We start from the raw sequence: 20,217 nt of genomic DNA on the forward strand, positions 1-20,217 counted from the left end.
AGTGGAGCAGGAGGCGACAGAGAGGAGATGAGGATGGGGGCAGGAGCACGGTGCCGACGAGGCTGCAGGGGGAACAACAAGAAACTTTAATAACAAAACTTTAATTCAGTTGGAATAAAATTCTAACATCTGATATATGAATATTCTAATTATGATGGCAGTGATTGCAATAATAACTGTATTCAGTCTGAGGAAAAGATGCATCTTCAGAGTTGATGGGTTTTATGTTTTCAGAAACGTCACTTGGCCAAAAGTATGCAGACAACACCAAAATATCAGACAATCCAAGTGTTAAACACGAGTTTTGTTAAGGGTGTTTTATCAAAGTATGGTTATGAGTACCCCAAAACATAGGGTTGGGGTTGTCAAGTAATGCATTACACATCAATCTTTTCTTAAAAGTAACGGAGTATGTCATTTAATTACTTACCAGAGAACGCAATTTGTTAAACTATCTTTTACAGTGTAAAGCGTATGAACAAAAGGGCAACAAAGCAAAGATGAAAACTAGCTCAAAGAGAAGTTCAGGGTCTGGCTGCTGGGTCGGGGTCGGCATGCACTCAGCTTTACAATGACTTTGAGCTCTCAGCTAGCTTTGCATTAGCATCCTGTCTGTGCAGATGGCTATAAAGAGCCAATGTGTTAGCAGTATAATGCAGTTGTTTCTGTTCTGCATGCAGTTTGCACTTTAGAATCACGCTCTGATCCTTTTGGGCAATAGAAATAAAAGTAATGTCAGTATCTCCAATCCTCAATAGCTGCAAATGTCTGACTTTTTTCTCTTTCTATCTGCCCAGCGTGCTGATAACTGATTAACTGATATGTAATTACTAAATTTAGTTCAGTAACGTTACTATGTTGCTAAAAATGTAATGTGATTACAGTATGTGTTACACCTAACACTGCCACTACACAATAGTTGTATGTTAGCTGCAAATGTATATGCAACAGTAATCTGGTTTCTCCAGCTATACTCTTCAAATTTCCAGCAGGAAAGTTTGTCCATGTTTCTGAAATGCCCCCTTTGCAACAACGACACGGGATGATGTCGTTGTTGCAAAGGGATTAAAAGCATTCTGTATTTATTATTCCACTGCAAACAATGAATCGGCTTCATAAAATAACTATTAATTGTATAGGTTAATTAATTAGCAGATCAGGAGATTAACTGTTTTGAGGATTTAGATAACATTTTGAAGCCTGGGGCAGAGGTTTGCTCCAATTGGCGTCAGTGTTACTGACGCCAGTAGAGTCTGTTGGGGGCCAAGGCAAAAATTCACAGGGGAGTCCTCCAACCAGAGTTCGTCATCATTTGTGTTATAAATAAATACATAACTAAATAACTAACTAAATAAAATAAATGTAAGGGATTTTTTTTGGCTTAACAGAAAATGACAAAAAAGCAGCATATCAGGTAATTTGGAATCTTCAGAGTGCACATATAGTATAATCAATCATTTGGAGGGGGCACCCTATCCTTCGCTTTTGCTGCTGGTGTTATAAATGTAATGATTCTGAGAAAAGATAACAAAGAGACACTGGAAAAGATTCTTATACCAGTAACATATTAATACCATTAAATTATATTTGAGCACAAATTCAACTTTTGAATGTTGTTCTTGGGCACAGCATCCACAGTATAGCTCTACTTTTTGGATCTTTTTGATAGAACTTTAATAGTTCCAGTACAAAGGATACTTATGTGCTGGGGACTGCACTACAGATACAGAAAATACAATAGTAGACACACACAACAATGTATATATAGCACTATAATTTACATGACTAGATCTAGTAACTTAGAGTACATGTCCAAATTTCTTTGCATCAAAATTTCATAAGTTCTGTCAAACCTTAACATTTAGCTCAAATGCAACTTTAATGTTAACTAAAAAAAGATTTCAGAAAATTTTCATTCTCCAAATCACTCAGTTACTGGTGTCCTACAGAAAAAGATGTAAAACATTACTCTACAAATGGCAGAGACCATCTTCAGTTCAGCAACAATGCCTAAGGCCAAGTTGAGTGGTTATATTGTTAACGCTGTACTAGCGTCTATATTCTTTCACACATATTCCCATTAGGATTCAGGTGGGGCTCTATGGTGGCTCTGAACGTCATTCACTGCAAATGAAGAAGCTGCAAGCAGCTGAATGCTTTGCTGGTGGCATGCTGTGCCCCTCATCGGAGCTCGATGTTGGCGTCTGGCTCTCAGCTGATGTTCTAGTACATCACAGAAGTGCTGGATAGGGTTGAGGTCAGGGCTCAATGCCTGTCCACACTGTTGTCTATAATCAAGCGAAGCCTGCTAGCTAGGTCAGGCCGCTCGAGCTGCATTATGTCATAGACACGTAACATGCCTGACTCTCCCACTTTGGTGGTGAATTAAAGCTGCAAAATGTCCCATCCCTCTCTCTCCTGCTCCACATCACTACCTGCTATTTCAATCCCTCCACCACCCTGCAGCCACATGCAGGCACCAGGGGAGTATTTACTTACAACTCCCCAATTTCCTTCCCAATTTGCAGTAGGTATGTCACCAGAATCAGCCATTTTTATACTTGATACGTTTTAATACCAAAATTCTAAAATCACAACTGTACATTTTTTAATCACCTGCAAGTGTTCTCGTCTGTCATCACTGCATTCACTAGAAATACTAGACATAACCATAGCAAAATCCCCAGTGGAAGATTGTAACCAGCGTGCCATGATACACCGTAAAAAAAAAAATCCTAAAAAAACAGTAATATTCTGGCAGCTGGGGCGCCAAAATAATACCAGAAAATAACAGAAAATAACTTTCTCATAAAAATACGGTTATTTTCAGTAATGACAATATAGTTCGTTGCCCTAATTTTACATGGGATTTTGCCTTTTCCAGGTGCTTTTAAACATTAAATTAGGAAAATTTTAATGTGATTAAACAATGAAATTACCTATAAACAAGGTCAATGAATGCAGCAATATGAATAATAATACTTAAATGTACAGAAATATACAGTTAACAGTTGGTTTAAATAATAATAATAATAATAATAATAATAATAATAATAATAATAGAATAGAATAGAATAGAATTCAACTTTATTGTCATTGCACATGCACAGGTACAGGGCAACGAAATGCAGTTTGCATCCATCCAGAAGTGCTTTAGTGATATAGATATATTACAATATATATTAGCAATAATATAGATATGTGAGTATACTACAGAATAATAATAATAATAATAATAATAATAATGGATTGCATTTATATAGCGCTTTCGAGACCCTAAAAGCACTTTACAATTCCACTATTCATTCTCTCTCACATTCACACACTGGTGGAGGCAAGCTACAGTCGTAGCCACAGCTGCCCTGGGACAGACTGACAGAGGCGAGGCTGCCATATCGCACCATCTGGCCATCACCAGTAGGTGATCCACTATTTCTGGTATCATCACATCTAACATTACTTTAATTATTATTTAGAATAGAATAGAATAGAATTCAACTTTATTGTCATTGCACATGCACAGGTACAGGGCAACGAAATGCAGTTTAATTTAATATTATTAAATCTCCATAATGTAATTTACTTAACCATTAATTCTCCAAGTATCTTGAAATCTACTGAAAAGATGATAGTAGAGAGCATGCAATAACAATATTCAATTTTAGTCACTTACAGTTATTTATTCACCTTTCAATCACTTTAATGTTAAAACTGTGTAATTTTAAAACTGTATATACTGTATATTCTGTGTATTTGTTATCTCACTCTCATTGCCTGTTCTTATTGTCCTTATATTCAACATTATGCTGCTCTGTTGTATGTTAATTGCCCCTTGGGGATAAATAAAGTCTTTCTAATTCTGATAACAAGTCAGTTCAAAATCCAATATGGGTGTTAATGGGTTAGAGTCTGTGTAGGCTACATATATGATTCACGTAATTTTGAGAACCTTTAAATTGATCCAAGAAGCAAACAAAAGACAATTACTTCTTCCAACGAAAAGACTTAAGCAGTTGAAGAGATAAAGATTTAAAAAAAAAACCATGAGGCATAGGAACATATTACGTCCACAGTGAAGTGGACATAATAGCAATGACGTGATAGAAAAACTACCTCATCACCTCACCTCATCTTAAAAAATGTCTTTCTGAAAAAAACAAAACAAATAGTTTTCACTTGACATAAATATAAAGAGCATCATTGCTTTTGTAAATTGGGTTGAGTTCACTCTTAAAATAATGACAGAGGGTAGTAAATTATTTTAATAGCCGCCGTGAAACATTTTGGGAAAGGAGGAATTAATTAACTGCAGATGACAGCTCTTATCTGCTCTCGTGAAGCACTATTAAATCTCTCTGTTTTGCGCCATAAATGTTTGATCACTCACAAACAAGCTTTTGTTTGTTACAGTTACAAACATCAAATAATGAGCGACTGCACTGGCAGGCGATGATACGGTCTGGAATTTAAAAAAAAGAAAAGCTGACAGCTTTATGTGGATGCCAGTAAACATGGACAAAAGTGCCTTTAAACTGTGAACATGATGGATTTTTGAAGCAAAGAAAGCGTTGAGTTCGAGCATTCGAGCATATAAGATCATCTATTACAATTTGAGGCTGTCAGTGGAAGATTATATTCAAGGGTTACCGTCTGAGGACTGGCTGCAGTCTAAGGTCACACGCTGGTCGTGATTTTGGTTCAAAGTGATGATGTGAGCCAGACAACTGTCACTGGATCACAGTGTACGTTTCTTTTTTAGGAGTTTGTTTCTGCTGCCAGACTGACCCGCTTTCTCTGTCTGTCCTTCTGCACCTCTGTTTCCTCTCTCCACCGCCTCCCTTCTGGCTCTCCCTCGGCCTCATGATCCAGAAACCACAGCACTCTATAAACAGGTCATGAGAAGAACAGAGCTGCTGCATTCACGTTGGATACAGTTTTCCATTGCTGGGAATAAAATCACATTAATGGCCAAATCCAATGAGTATGACCCAATAATTTCTAAAAGGCAGTCGGTCAAAGTAGTAATAAAAGTATTTCAGTAGTTTAATACTTTTCCTGACATCATGAAGAGATAAATGTCACTATATAAAGGACAAGTAAGTCCCCTAAAAACATTTCCATCAACTTCCATCGAATGTGCTTGATTTCTTCCACCAACCCCAATGCACCAAAAGATAATCTGATTCTGTCGCTGATGCTCAAGTCATCACAACTACTTTTGAAATACTGCCTGAGATCATTTCTTTTGAAGATATAGTCCCTTTCAAGAGAGAAGCTGTCACCAAGACCATGTCTTCAAAAATATATCTGTGATTATCGTAGCTTTAATGTCGGATAACTTGATGAAAAAAGAAAAAAAAATTGACGAGAGCCTCCTTTCTTTCCTTTCTTTGTTTGTGCATCGGCCTTAGCATATTTAGAAAGATACATCAATTTTTACCTTCTTACAATAAAAAAAATTTCTGTGTCAAAGACCCAAAGGTGTAGACTGAAATGATCATGGTTGAAAAACACATTTATGCTTTGTTAAAACTTTACACCCAGACAAGAGGGTGTTAAATGTTGTCACATTTTTTAACCAACTTCGAGCAAAAGTACCATGGTATGTATCATAAATTCAGGGAGTCAGGTAGGAACTAATTTTTCATGGAATGAAAAATTAAACAAAAAATGCGAAACCTTTGCAGTTTACTGGCGTGATTTGTGCCTGTTTGTCCTTTAATACACACGGCTCACTCATTACAAAGTTGTCTTTTTTTTGGTGATGAAATTTTTTTTTTATCATTCTAGAGGGTATGAATTTCAGATTTCAGAAATAATGTAAATTATATGCCATTGTCTTTGGAGTCAACATGTTAGAAAGCACATTTTATCATTACTGCATCATTAAAATGCCAAAAGAGGGAATATCTCATACCCAGTGACACTGCAGAGACTGTGGAGCAGGTTGTTCACTAATTGCAGGGTTAGTGGTTAAATCCCAGGCCTCTCCATGTGCCAATGTAAGTGTCCTTGGGCTGGACATATAGGGCCATGTTGCTCCTGCTAATACGCAAGCACCTTTTATCATGGGCATGTTGTTATTACCCTTTGAAAGGGTGGACGAGAATCATATTTTATAATCTAGCTAGGGTTTAAAGATGGTGTTTGACAGCGAACCATTTACAGAAACACCATTATTGGATTTTCCTGTTAAATTGTCACATTCAGTATATTACACATTTGGTGTACCTCCAGAAAAGTGCCTTTATTTTTACTGTAGTTTTTATATTGTTAAGCACTTTGTGCAGCATCGGCTGTTTGAAATGTGCTATATAAATAAATTTGACCTTGACCTTTGACCTTTAAAAAATATAGATTTTGTGGGGAGAGCTGGCTTTCATGCCTCATTTTTGTTAAGAGTGCACTATACACTCACTGGCCACTTTATTAGATTCACCTTCAGTTCCTGGGTTGGACTGGGTTGTGCAATTTTGGTGAGGTATGTGAATTGCAGCCTCAGTTTCCTGTTTTTTTTCTTTAGTTGACAGAAGTGGTCTTCTGCTGCTTCATGGTTTGAGCTGTTGTGCATTCAGCGATGCTCTTCTGCATACCTTGATTGTAATGCGTGGTTATTTGAGGTACTGTTGTCTTCCTATTAGCTCAAAGTAGTCTGTCCTCGCTGGATTTTTTTTCTCCTTTTTTTTGGACCATTCTCTGTAAAGCCTAAAAATGTTTGTGTGAGAAACTGCTGGTCCCAAGAGACCAGCAGTTTCTAAAAGGCCAGCCTATGGAACACCAGGAACCAGGCCATGTTCAAAGTCAGTTAAATCCCATTTCTACCCACGTCTGAATTTCAGCAGATTGTCTTGACCATGTCTCGAGTCTCTGCTATGTGATTGGCTGATTAGATGTTTGCGTTAATGGGCAGTTGAACACCTAATAAAGTGGCTTGTGAGTGTAAATACATGCTAACAATATTGTTATTTTTATACATATTGATGTAATTTGTGAACTATCTGTGGCCATCAGATGCATTAGTGGATGCTAATATTTGGCTGTGATTTGTGGTAGGGGGCTTTGTTAAGCAATTAAAATGGTAAATCTAGCAGACCTGTCTGGGTATTACTGTGTAATACATTTGTGTCCATATGTGAATGAGCATCTGTGTGTGCTTGACTGACACCAGTCACTCCACTGAGCAACGGTACAGTACAAAGTTCTCCCCGTGGAATGAGAGGACTGTGTGAGCAGCCACCATGTCCACAGTCTCCCTGTCATATTACCATACGCTGCTGCAGTAGGACTGCTAATTACACTTGTGTGTGACAGCCGCACTGCCAAGGTGGTGAGAACAAGACGGCTGGGAAGTGGAGGATGAAAAGAGGGAGGGTGAACTCTGTCTCTTTGTGTGGGTGTGTCACTGTGAGAGTTAGTCGAGAACAGGATTTTGTTGTAATTCTCATTTGATTTCACTATGGAAGAGAAAGTGAATGTCTTCAAACATGTTTGATTCTGATGTGACAAACTGAATAGTGATGAAGCACCGACTTGACCGAGGAGGTCACCGTGTTATTAGCTTGTTTAATAGCTCGGGCACAACTAATTGTATTTTTCTCTTCTAATGATGCACCTCACCGCTGCATAGACATACTAGCTGAAGTGGGGCACTATAGCTAACCAGGACTGCCAATCCACAGCCATTTTTTATTCATTCACTGACAGCCTCAGTATTGCTATTTTTATAGCTATTTTGATGCCTAGCCCAGTCCGTGGTCTGGTAGCATTTCAACTCTGGATAGAGGTGAGTTTCAAACAAGCACAGACAGAGATAAAATTGGTAGAAATTGAGTGAAAGAGTCTGGCTGTGATACTTCTGTGGTATTTCTCAGGCTGCAGAACTCTCTTGGGCTTTGCAGAGGCTCTGAGCTGTGAGAGAGGGAAAAGCAACAGGAAGGAGCGATGACAGTTAGTCACCTCTGAGACGAGAACAGACTGAAAAGATCTGAGACCTGGTCCCTAATGGCACTTGACAGTTTAACAGTAGCTCTTCTCTCTCTCATTCATTCTGTTTGCCTTCTTCTCTTGTGCATTACATGGTATAGTACATGTACTATACCATGTACATATTTTAAAAAGACAATATTGCCCTGATCTGCGTTTCTTGCACCAACCTCCCCATCTCCACCCATTATTAAATTAAAACATATCACTACTTGTGTCAAGACCCTGCATATTCTTGCACCTGCTTACATCACAGGTCTGCTTATGCCCTGCAGCACCATTAGGCCCCTTAGATCTCCAACTTCTTTTAACTATCACAGATGCGGGTCTAAAAAAAAGATAGGGGCAAAGTGTCCAGACTGTGGAAATTTATGGTTAACTCTTTTGTCTGGTTTGGCTGTTTGAATCAAAGTGCAGCCAATGCTTAGTCTGTGTATGAGTGCACTGCTAAGAGGGATTTTGTTCATTCGGAGGTAAACTTCAGTTAGGTGTGAAAATGTACGCTAACGCCTAAAACATAAAGAGAGCAGCAGGACTGAATATTTCCACTTCAGAGACATTGAGAGCCAATTTGGGGAATCAAGGCCCTGGAAAAAATAAAAGCATTTTTTCCTTATAGGACATTTATTCCTATAGGGTGCAGGTATTTTTGACAGCTATCTGGTGTTAAGGAGCTATTGCTAACTAGTTGCTGTCATATGTGTAAAACTATAAAGGTGTGCTTCTGGTCACTTTTTAAACTGCCCAATTAAGGTTTTTTAAAGACACTGCTGAAATCTCTAAAGATCTTTTATTTCAAATGCAATCACCCGTGCATCACCCTCTTAAAATGTAGTCCTGTCTTTGTCTTTATTGGTTCTTAATTAATTGGTTATGTAAGACTGTTCCATGGTGACTTTTAACATGGACCGTTTTACAGCTGAGCAAGGGAACTAATTATTTAAATAGACTGTTCTGCAGCTGTAACAATGTTAAGATGTTGCTAAAATGAGGACAAGCGAGCAAGTTCATGTGAATATCTTGTCAGTTTGGCTTCTGTTGTGACAGGTTCAACACTGTACCAGGATTTTTTGTGTGCTGATTTACTCAGAATATTTTAGTTTTGTTCCATGGGTGAAAATATTTCACAACACAAATGAAATGAAACCCGTTGGGTACTCGATCTCAACACTTTTTTAAACCTCTGTGACAGCAAGCATGAGCCCCGCTAAAGAAGTCTGCTCTGAGCTGCTGTTGCATCATCCACCTTCAGATCCATGACAACCACAAGCATTGAATGAAGCACTCTTTTTCATTGCAGGCTGAAGGATCCTCTTTCTTGCAGATGGGAGTCTCCCTGGAGCAGCAGGTCAACTGCATATTCAAGGTATGGAAGTGCATTATTTTAAAGCTGACAAAAACTTAATTCTTTCAGTTTTGAGGAAAGAAAATTCTAGTTCATTAAATCTTAAGAGGGATGAGGCTGACAAGTCAATTGCAGATCCCCAATTTGAATTTGGAGTTTCCATAAACGAATACAATCTGCAGCAGACTTTTATTTTACAATTGGCAGGTATATTTTTTGATTGATGTTGTCATTACTGTCTTGATGTTAAACCCAAAGTTAGGCTCGATACATTTCTAAATAAAAAGAGGAATCACTTCGGCCGTACAATCAAAACAAAACCAAAAGCAACTCAATACCACAGACAGTATTCAAATTACTTGGACACTATGAATTCATGCGTTTGTCAGTGAAGTGCTGTTGTGAGGCTTTAAGCTAAGTAATGTGGTTTCTGTCATCTTGGTGTTTTGAAACCTGTAGACCTTATTTTCACCAGGTGACCTTAAAGTCATGTGTTTACTAAGGTTACAGAGCAGGCATCTGAGGGCCGTTTTACCATAGACTTCTGTACACCCAGAAGTCAGATGACAACCTTTCTGCACCTCTGAAGCCTACTAGTTAACACTTTGTCTTAGTTGTTTGATCGAAATGGTAGTAAACTAAAGTTTTAGCCACAAGGAATAATTTCATAGGGAATGGAAACACTAGGAAACACAGGCAAAATCACAGGGAAGCATAGAGCAATGAGAAGTGAATACACAAACAAGGAAACTGAGGTAATGAGCCCAGGGGAAACTACACGGCAGGAACAAATAAAAGAAGAGACAAGTGAAGAAGAACTCTATCAAAAGAAAACACAGAAAGAACCAGAAACTGAAACATCGAGGAATCAAGATACTTTTTCATTCTCGTTGCCACATTTCTGAAAGCCAACATAATGTTAAACAGCAACAACAACAAGAATTCAGAGTTCACAACAGAAAAACCTTTGTCCAAAAAACAGCTCCATGACACTTTGTGCAATCAATTGCCTTTACCCCTTGAAACCAGTAGTTGCTGAGGGTAAAAGCAAAAGCCTCCTTGTGATTGCTTTGGTCACTTGCAACTTGCAGCAGTTGCACCTATCAAGCATAGATCATGTTTGCAGACATGCATAAGGTACTCGCCAAACAATATTGAGACTGAAAAATGAAAAACCAGAAACGGAGAATGTTTGTCTACAGAGCAAAAGTTGTGTTTTTGGAAACGTGCTGGCTGCAGCAAATTTTACTAACCTTTAGCCTTTCAAAAGTGTTTTAAGACATGTCGGCACCTTTATGCAAATTACAGCTGACTGCTGCAATCTGCTAGCGACTAAAGCAGCACCCTCTTTGTGACCTGTTTCACCTAGCAACAGCTCCAGGGCCCACTCACTAACTGTAACTGTACCTTTTCCCCCTTGTGATTGGTAGCTGAGGATGAGGAGAGATCATTTGGAAGAACTGAACATGATTTTTTAAGATGCAAAATTCAGACATTAATGACCCATAATAGCAGACAGTAGATATATTAATCTACTCTTTAAAACATAATACATTTGTCCAAGTTAGGGTTTACCATTTACTCTACTTCTTTACTTTTACTGCACCTTAGAGGATGTGACAATATTTTTTCTTGCAGCAGATATTGATAATTCTGCATGTGTCTGTTTTAGATGATGGAGGAGTATGACTGGGGCGAATTTGCTGTGATCACCAGCCTAATGCCGGGCTACGACACCTTTGTGGATATAGTTCAGTCCTACACAGATACTTCCTACTTCTTGTGGAATGTGCAGGATATAATGTCTCTGGAAATGTCCGTTGGAGCAAGTGACATGAAGCTCAAACGCATGCTTCAGCAGGTACGACAAGTCACTTTGAAATGTTAAGGGATTCTATTATCTGGGAGATTAAATCACAAGCTACTGTTTTCCTGTTTTAATGGGCAGTATGCATGAAACGCAGGGGCAGGAGGCAAGTAGTTGAGCCTATCCCAGGTGTCATAGGATGAGAGATGGGGTACACCGTGGCCAGGTCACCAATCTGTTGTAAGGCTTTCACACAGAGATAGACTAAAATGTTATTGTAAAGTGTAGAAGTAAATTTAAATCTACTTTGATATACAAAGAGGTGTTTACAAAGGTTATAAAGCTAGTTATGTAGCTATTTGGTGGTTACGTGTTTTGATATTTACATGTTTACATGTTTGAATGTTTAGACATGCATGTTCAAACCAGTAATAAGTATGTGTTATATCTACCTGGTTGTTTTCCCTGTTTTGATCTGAGTATAAGATTTCCTGGCTTCTGAGAGGCCAGTGAAGTATTCATGAGGGCGGCACACAGGAAGTGTGGGTTGTTGTTGCAGGGTGCTAAAAGTAAAGAGGCTGCTAAAAAGTTATCCGTCTCCGTCTTGCTGTTCCTAATTATTCAGAGAGATTCCCAACCATCTAGTGAACCCTCACGTTACATCTGGTGGCAGCGGTGGGATTTATTTTCTTGATGGATCTGTGTATTTGGTGAGTTTTACTCCCAAGCTGCGGATAAGATCGTTTTTTTTCCCCGCTGGGATTTATCCCTCTCTGTGAACAGCTGATGAACTGAAAATAATAATAGTAATAATTTTTGGAGATAGGAAGGATTGTTGCAGCTTTTCTCTCTGTTTTTGTGATTTTTTTTTTTTTTGAGCTGGATATTTGTTGGGAACATGTCGGCTGACGAGAGTGAATCTGTGCATGAGCTGCGCTCTTCTCCTGTGCCACATTCGAGGTCAGTGGATGCAATGCGGACTGTTGCTGCTCCCGCCCACCATACCGTTTCCAGTGCCCTGACAATAGATCTTCCACCTGTTTTTAAAGGAGATGGGACTGAATCTTTTACTAGTTGGTCTCGTCGCTTTGAAGTGGCAGTGCAAGCTATGACTCCACCTGAGGTAGATTTGCCAACTGTGATGTCCTCTGTTCTGCCTACTCGTCTAGCAGATGCTGCATTTTTGTACTGGGACAGTTTGCCTTCATCAGCCCAGAAAGACTATGATCTAGTGAAGGATAAGCTGAAAGAGGTTTTCGGTCCAAAATATTCTCTGCCATTCTTCCAGACACATGTGAATGCTCGCCCCCGGAAACCAGGTGAAAGTTTAGATGTGTACAGCGCGGATATTACCCGTCTTGTACTTGAAGCTTTCCCTAACTATGACTACAATGCCTTGGAAGGTGAAAAATTTCGCCGTTTTGTTGCTGGGTTGGACCCCACCTTGCAATCTAAGATTCATGAGATGGGTGCAGAGGATCTCGACGGAGCCCTGCGCATTGCCAGCCGTTGTGAGAGAGCACGGGCAGCATTGCAACTTACAGCTGCAGGATCCTCTCATATTCCGTCTTCAGAACAGGTTGCTATGATACGTCCTCAGCCTACTGATGCTAAACTTCTTCAAGCAGTTGAGGAGCTCACGCTTACTGTAACCAGCCTGAAACATGAAGTACAGCAGTTACGGGAGAAACAGAGTTACCTTGCCCAACGTTTGGACTCCAGTCGTGATAGATCCTCCTCTTCCAATGTTCAGTACAGCACCCGCAGTGCGTCCCCGTCGCCTTATCATGCCAGACAACATTCCAGAGACTATTGCTCGCCTGAGAGGCGTTATCATCGTGATCCAGAGTCTCACCGTGAACGTTCTTCTTCCCCTGTTCCCCAGAGGTTCAATGAGTGGGACAAATGTGAGAAACACGATCAACGCACATACCCTTCCCAACAGCCCCCCCAGTATTCCAGGTACAATTACCCTGACAATAACAGATACCGACGCAGTCCCAGTCCTGCTCCACGTAGAGTTAGAGATGCTGCGTCCTACAGTAGGACCGGTGTTCGTTTCCAGTCCCCGGAAAGGCCTGCACATTTCACCTCCGGCCCACAGGGAAACTTTCATTAGCTGCTGTTGAGGGGCAAACATCAGCTACAGTATCAGGGCCCCAAAACCACATCCCCCAGTTCCCCTCAGAATCTGATGGATCAGTCTCCTCTAACGTCTTGGCTATTGTCGAGGGCATTGAAGTGTGTGCTCTAATTGACTCTGGTTCCTTTGTCTCCCTTGTGAGTGAAGATTTTCGAAACGCTCATCCAGCTTTGAAAAAACGGCCTATGGTAGCATCCTCTGTGCCAGCTCGTTCGGTCAATGGAGAACGTCTGGAAATTTTAGGCAAGTTAACCGTTGGTATTAGGCTTGGGACTCAGGTATGGCAGCAGGACTTTGAAGTCCTCAGAGGTGCTTACCAGCCAGTCATTCTAGGTTGGGATTTTCTGCAGAGGCACCATGCTCTTCTCGACCTCAAAAACAAAGTGCTGCAACTGTGGGACATGAAAATTCCCCTGTTGCCCAAAGGACATGAGGTGGCTGCCTGCTGTAATGTTTCCGTGTTAGCGCCAACCAAAATTCCAGCTATGAGCGAAACTCTGATCACAGCCTGTGTGTCAGCAGCCACACCGGCTTCTCCTGTTCCAACAGACTACTATGGTGTCTTGATCCCTAATCCAACATGTGACATTGTTGTGGCTCACACTCTCAGTGAAGTTCAGAATGGTACTACAGTGGTTCGAATGCTTAATCCCTCCAGTGATGAAATCGAACTGTACCCTGGACAGCATCTTGGTGAGTTTCATTCAGGCTCATCTGTTGATATCATTCCACTGGAGCAGACATGTTGTGCTACTTCACCTGTGTATGATTCGACTCTGCCGGTAGAAATAGATGAAACAAACTTGTCACACTCCCAGGTTCAGCCCATGGGCCGCCCCAGTTGTTCTGGTGCGAAAGAAAAATGGTACGTGGCGTTTCTGTCTCGACTATAGGAAACTCAATGCAGTGACAATCAAAGACTCTCATCCTCTTCCAAGGGTTGATGATGTACTGGATGCGCTGTCAGGTTCTGCCTGGTTCTCCACAATGGACCTTCAACATGGCTATTGGCAGGTTGAACTGGAAGAGAAGGATCGTGAGAAAACTGCTTTCACAACCGGCAGTGGACTTTACCACTTCACTGTTATGCCCATGGGACTCACAAACGCTCCAGCCACATGTCAGCGGTTAATGGAGATGGTACTTCGTGGCCTTCCCTGGAAAACCTGCTTAGTGTATTTGGATGATGTCCTCATTTACAGCCGCTCTTTCGCAGAACATCTCCAGCATCTGGAAGAAATTTTCGGCAGATTCCAGGCAAGTGGCTTGAAGCTAAACCCCTCAAAATGCTGTTTAGCCAAAGATCAGGTACAATTTCTGGGCCACATTGTATCAAAACATGGCATCCAGCCTGACCCCAGAAATGTGAACAGTGTGCAAGCCTGGCCTATTCCACAAACAGCGACAGAAGTAAGGTCATTCCTTGGACTTTGTTCATATTATCGCAAGTTTATTCAAAACTTTGCGCACCACAGTGTCCCCCTACATGCTCTCACTGAGAAGCATGCAACTTTTCAATGGACTTCTCAGTGCCAGGATGCATTCATGTATCTGAAACATGCCCTCTCAAACCCTCCAGTGGTTTCATTCCCTGACTTCACATTGCCATTTTCTCTGTATACTGATGCTTCTAGCACAGCTATTGGCAGTGTACTAGCTCAAAAACAGGGACAGCAAGAGAAAGTCATTGCCTATGCTAGCCATGCGCTTACAAAGGCAGAAAGAAAGTGGTCGACTTATGATCGAGAACTCTGGGCCATTGTTTGGGCAGTTAGACATTTTCGGCACTACCTCTACAAGCAGCCATTTGTTATTGTCACGGATCACAAGCCCCTCCTGGGTCTTCGGAAAATACCCATTGACAGTGATAGAACTGGTCGCCGTGCTCGCTGGGCTCTTGAACTTGATCCTTTTGAGTGGACTGTGATTCATAAAGATGGCCACCGCCACCTCAATGCGGACGCACTGTCACGTCGCCCTGTCACTGGTGAAACCGTAGAGCAGGACACAGTCTGCACTGCTTCTGCTACCTTGAAACCTGAAGAGAGGTGCGTGGGTCCTGCAGGCCCGCCCAACCATAGTCCCTGCAGTACTGACCAAAAACACATTCCATGCAATGACCTTCCTGATCCACGACTGCAGTGTGCAGCGCTATCTGTTTCATCCACATTTGTGCTTGAGCTGCCTGAAGATGATCTCAAAAGTGAACAACAAAAAGATCCTGTACTGTCAGAAGTCATTGGCTGGAAAGCTAAGGGTCAGAAACCACCCTACTGGCGTATGAAAAAATGCCCACCTCAGGAAAAAGTGCTATGGCATGAGTACTCTAGACTTACCTTTCACAATGGCTTACTCTGTCGTAAAGCTTTCAACCCGTCCCAAAAGTCAGTGTTGCATCAGTTGGTTGTTCCTGAATCTTTAAAAGACACTGTCCTACAGCTGCTGTGTCCGGTCACCTATCAGCAGATAAGGTCCTGAAACGTGCTCAGCAGCTATATTACTGGCCATTCATGTCACGTGACATCAGAATATGGTGCACACAATGCACTCCATGTGATGCCAGACGGAATCCCACACCTCATCACAGAGCTCCAATGAAAACAATTGTTGCTGCGGAGCCATTTCAAAAGGTGGCAGCTGACATACTTGAACTCCCCATTACAAGTCGTGGCAACAGGTACGTGCTCGTTGTTCAAGACTATTTCTCGAAATATGTCAATCTCTATGCTATCGCAGACCAACGTGCCACAACAGTTGCAAAATGCCTGTTTGACAACTTCATCTGTCAGCACGGCGTCCCTGAAATGCTACACACGGACCAAGGACGTCAGTTTGAATCTGACCTGGTGAAACATCTGTGTCAGCTGCTAGGCATCCAGAAGACACGGACCAGCCCATATCACCCTCAATGCGACGGGATGGTCGAGAGGTTCAATCGAACACTTATTGACCAGTTAGCTAAGTTACTCCTTCAGCAGCCTGGCGAATGGGATGACTGCCTCAATCAAGTTGCTTTGGCTTACAACACCAGTCCTCACTCTACCACGGGGTTTACGCCATTTTTTCTCACACATGGACATGAGGCACGGATGCCTGCTAATATGCTGTTGCCTACCAACATGTCAGCATCATCTACTTCTGTTTCTCCTGCTGACTACGTCACCCAGTTGACTCAGAGACTTCAGTCTGCCTTCAGCACTGCTGCATGGAACAGAGATTGTGCCCACAACCAGCAGAAACAATTGTACGATAGGGGCATCAAACACACTCCTTATGTTCCGGGTGACTTGGTGTGGTTAAATGACCCCACTACAGCAAAGCAGAAACTTGCTCCACATTGGAAGGGCCCCTTTGAGATATTGGAGTGCCTTGGAACAGATGGAGAAAACCCTGGTGTCACGTACAGGATTCGCTACCTCCTGGACCAATCAGACAAGACTCAAATTGTTCACTACAATCGTCTCAGGCCGTACAAAGCACCTGTTCCTAAAGGTGGAACCAACTCACCTGCTGGTGACATACCTGTACAGCCCCAGATTCCACAGTTGACTGCATTATCAGGTGCGTTGCCCTTCACAGCTTCAAAATCTGCAGCTGAAGGGAGCTGGAATGTTCAGGGCCGCAGCCCTGCAACCTCATCAGACCCTCAGGTTTGTCAGCCACCACCTCTAAACCAGTCACGACCCCATTCCCACTCTCCTTTGTCCCCTTCTCCTCGGTCTGAGACTGTAACGACTTCTCCCTCTGGCCATGTGGTGATACACCAATCAGACATTGTCCCTTCAACTCCTCATCGAGTATCTGGTGTTTCACGGCGATGTGGGAGACGTCAAGTTGTGCCTCCCAGATACCTCAAGGACTATGTTTTGAACTGAACTTGTTTTTGGTTTTGCTAATGTGTTATTGTTGTCCCCTTTGCTTGCAGCATGTTGGGGTTTTTTTTTCTCTTCCTTTTCTGTAGGGAAACGGGGACGTTTCTTATGTGAGGGGGGGAGGAAAATGTAAAGTGTAGAAGTAAATTTAAATCTACTTTGATATACAAAGAGGTGTTTACAAAGGTTATAAAGCTAGTTATGTAGCCATTTGGTGGTTACGTGTTTTGATATTTACATGTTTACATGTTTGAATGTTTAGACATGCATGTTCAAACCAGTAATAAGTATGTGTTATATCTACCTGGTTGTTTTCCCTGTTTTGATCTGAGTATAAGATTTCCTGGCTTCTGAGAGGCCAGTGAAGTATTCATGAGGGCGGCACACAGGAAGTGTGGGTTGTTGTTGCAGGGTGCTAAAAGTAAAGAGGCTGCTAAAAAGTTATCCGTCTCCGTCTTGCTGTTCCTAATTATTCAGAGAGATTCCCAACCATCTAGTGAACCCTCACGTTACATTATTAGCTTTGTCTGTTGCCAGACGGCTATGACATTTTGTCTCTGTTCGAAGTAATGGCACTGGTTCAGGGTGGGTACTCTGAAGCATAATGTTGCAGCACTAGTCTTTTTAACATTAACGTGTAATTTAACATAAAGCAATATGTTTTTGGAGTCGTTTTCAGTGCTCAGAACTGACCAAATACTGAGTAGAAAGTGAAAAGTACAAAATGAGTGAAAAGGAAAGTAATCAGCCTGCGAGAACAAAGCAAAACACAAACCTCCCAAATGGGAAACAAGCTGTGTTCTGGTGGCAGACTTGGAAAATTTGCCACAGGCATCCCTCCTGCCTCCATATGCAGACCCTAATATTGCTTAAAACAGGGAAGTTAGCTCTAGGTGTTCAATATTGCAGCAGCTGGGGAGACGAGGCATCTTGTGGACACCGTGAGCTTTCCTCTTTAATGAGAGCTGCTTCTTTTGTTGTATGTAAACTTAGTAAACATCTATGTTATCCAAGTTAGCTGCTTCTGATGACTTAGTAGTGCAGCGTGCTCAGGATATTCTGATTTATTGTCCATCTGCAGTTGGACTCCCAGGTTCTGCTGGCGTACTGCTCACACGAAGAGGCGCAGTACCTTTTTAAAAATGCCGCTGAGGTTGGTCTGTTGGGGCCAGGCTACATCTGGATCCTCCCCAGTCTGGCCGTGGGCAACCCTGACAGCTCTCCACCTGCCAGCTTTCCTATAGGTGTAATCGGTGTGATTACCGACCAGTGGAGGAAAAGCTTGCGGCAGAGAGTGAGGGAGGGTGTCGCCATCGTAGCCAAAGGGGCAGATAGTTTCAAGCGGCAATATGGTTTTATCCCCGAGGGACACGGTGACTGCAACAAGCCGGCTAAACACTCAGACAACTACACTCTGTTCAGGTGAAGCAACACTATGCAGGTGTTACTTGTTTTCCTTATGTTCCCAAAAGCTCCAATATGTATCATAGTAGTTTTTTTTTTGTGCTTGCAGATTTTAATAAGCAGAATTTAATCTGCTGATGATTGATGTAAAGCCTGTCTGTATGACTTTTCCATTAGTATTGCCTGGAATCTTTATAACTTTTAACTTATTTAACTTCTAGAGGAACTAACAGTTTTGTTACTCATTGAAATTTGTGCGAGTATAGCGCCTCTTTAGCATGTGGTCTGAAATGCTAATTAATTTGGATTCATTATAAACAGTCTAGTCTGTCATGGATTAATGTATTAAGAGACAGTGAAATCACTCAGTGGGAACACTAGGCTGTCAGACCAATCACCTGCCGCTATCATCGCCTAATGAGCTACTTCCAGTCTCCTACATTAGATTAAGCTCCCAGGGGGAGCTTTAGATTTAATTAGCAGGTGATCATTGTATGTGCATGCATCCGTGTGAATGAATATGCATATTCTGATTTCTAGAAAGCAGAAGTCAAACTTCCTTGATTGCATACTGTTTATGTTTCTGTTGGGATTAGACACATGCTGAATGTGACTTGGGAGAGAAGAGATCTGTCGTTCAACAACCAAGGCTTCCTCTCAAACCCTTCTATGGTTATCATTTCTTTGGACCGGGACAGAATCTGGGACAAGGTACTGAGAAGCTTTAACTGAATTACACACACTGGCACAGAAACACACCATGAGCAGGGCAAGACAAAATGCATTTAAAATAAAATCTGGGATTTTGTTTCTCCTTCAAAATGTTTGCACTTTTTAACAGACATCATAAGTGTTGGTGTGGGTATGTGTATCATGCCTGTGTGCTCAGGCTTGTCATGACATGAGAAGAGCACAGTTGTTGTTTTTTTTTTAGCAAAAATGATGGACATTACTTCCATAGGCTCAGAATCACAGCCTCTAAGTGTGAAAGCATCCAACTTAAAGATCTAATCTGGATAAATGCTGATAGTTTACACCTGAAAAACTGCATTAGACTTGAAGTTTGACATCATTATTTCAGATCAATAGAAGTGTGCATCTTTGTTTCCTGGTGAGGATGAATCCTTCCCGTTTCCTCATAACCATGCCTTGCAGCCTAGGGAGTGTTTTCAATCCCTTTTACGCACACAAGCGCACACACACGCAGTCAAAGCCTGAGGGTGTATTGAAAAACAGACTGAACAGAGAGACCTAAACGTAATCTCACAGCTACAGTTGAACTCATTTATTTCTGCCCTGGAAAGACCAACCTACTTTATCAATGTCACCTCCTGGCTGGTGTGTGCATGTGTGTATATGTGTATGAACATGGACATGTCATTGTGCTGAAGTGGGGTTAGGATCGTCTGTGCTTGTAGATCCTAAAATCACGTATTCTCCCTCCCCATGTTAGTCCCCGAGCACAGGTATTGACGTTCACAAGTTACAGATAACAAGACATCTGACAAGATGCCATACAAGCATCTAAATTTTGCGAATCCTCTCCCTCCTTTTCAATCCCATCTCATTACAGCCCGATCTCTCGCCGCTTGTTCTCCCTCTCCTCTTTGTGTCAGGTATCTCATCCGTTATAATGACATGTCGTGGAGTACTTGCTCTTTTC

The 20,217-nt window shown here is 41.6% G+C and overlaps 1 protein-coding gene across 1 annotated transcript in view; it reads left to right on the forward strand.

Moving 5' to 3' along the window:
* The window catches only part of LOC146568791 (glutamate receptor ionotropic, NMDA 2C-like), a 73,932-nt gene that overhangs the window by 19,458 nt on the left and 34,257 nt on the right, over positions 1-20,217 (forward strand). The window contains exons 4-7 of the mRNA XM_085285093.1: positions 9,284-9,349; positions 11,001-11,189; positions 18,232-18,572; positions 19,151-19,265. Coding sequence (XP_085141219.1) covers positions 9,284-9,349; positions 11,001-11,189; positions 18,232-18,572; positions 19,151-19,265 — 711 coding nt within the window. The remainder of the gene's footprint in view (positions 1-9,283; positions 9,350-11,000; positions 11,190-18,231; positions 18,573-19,150; positions 19,266-20,217) is intronic.

Source organism: Mchenga conophoros, linkage group LG8 (assembly GCF_057382185.1).
Source record: "Mchenga conophoros isolate Kocher_MC1m ecotype Shallow Benthic linkage group LG8, M_conophoros_male_GT1.1, whole genome shotgun sequence".
Lineage (NCBI taxonomy): Eukaryota > Metazoa > Chordata > Actinopteri > Cichliformes > Cichlidae > Mchenga > Mchenga conophoros.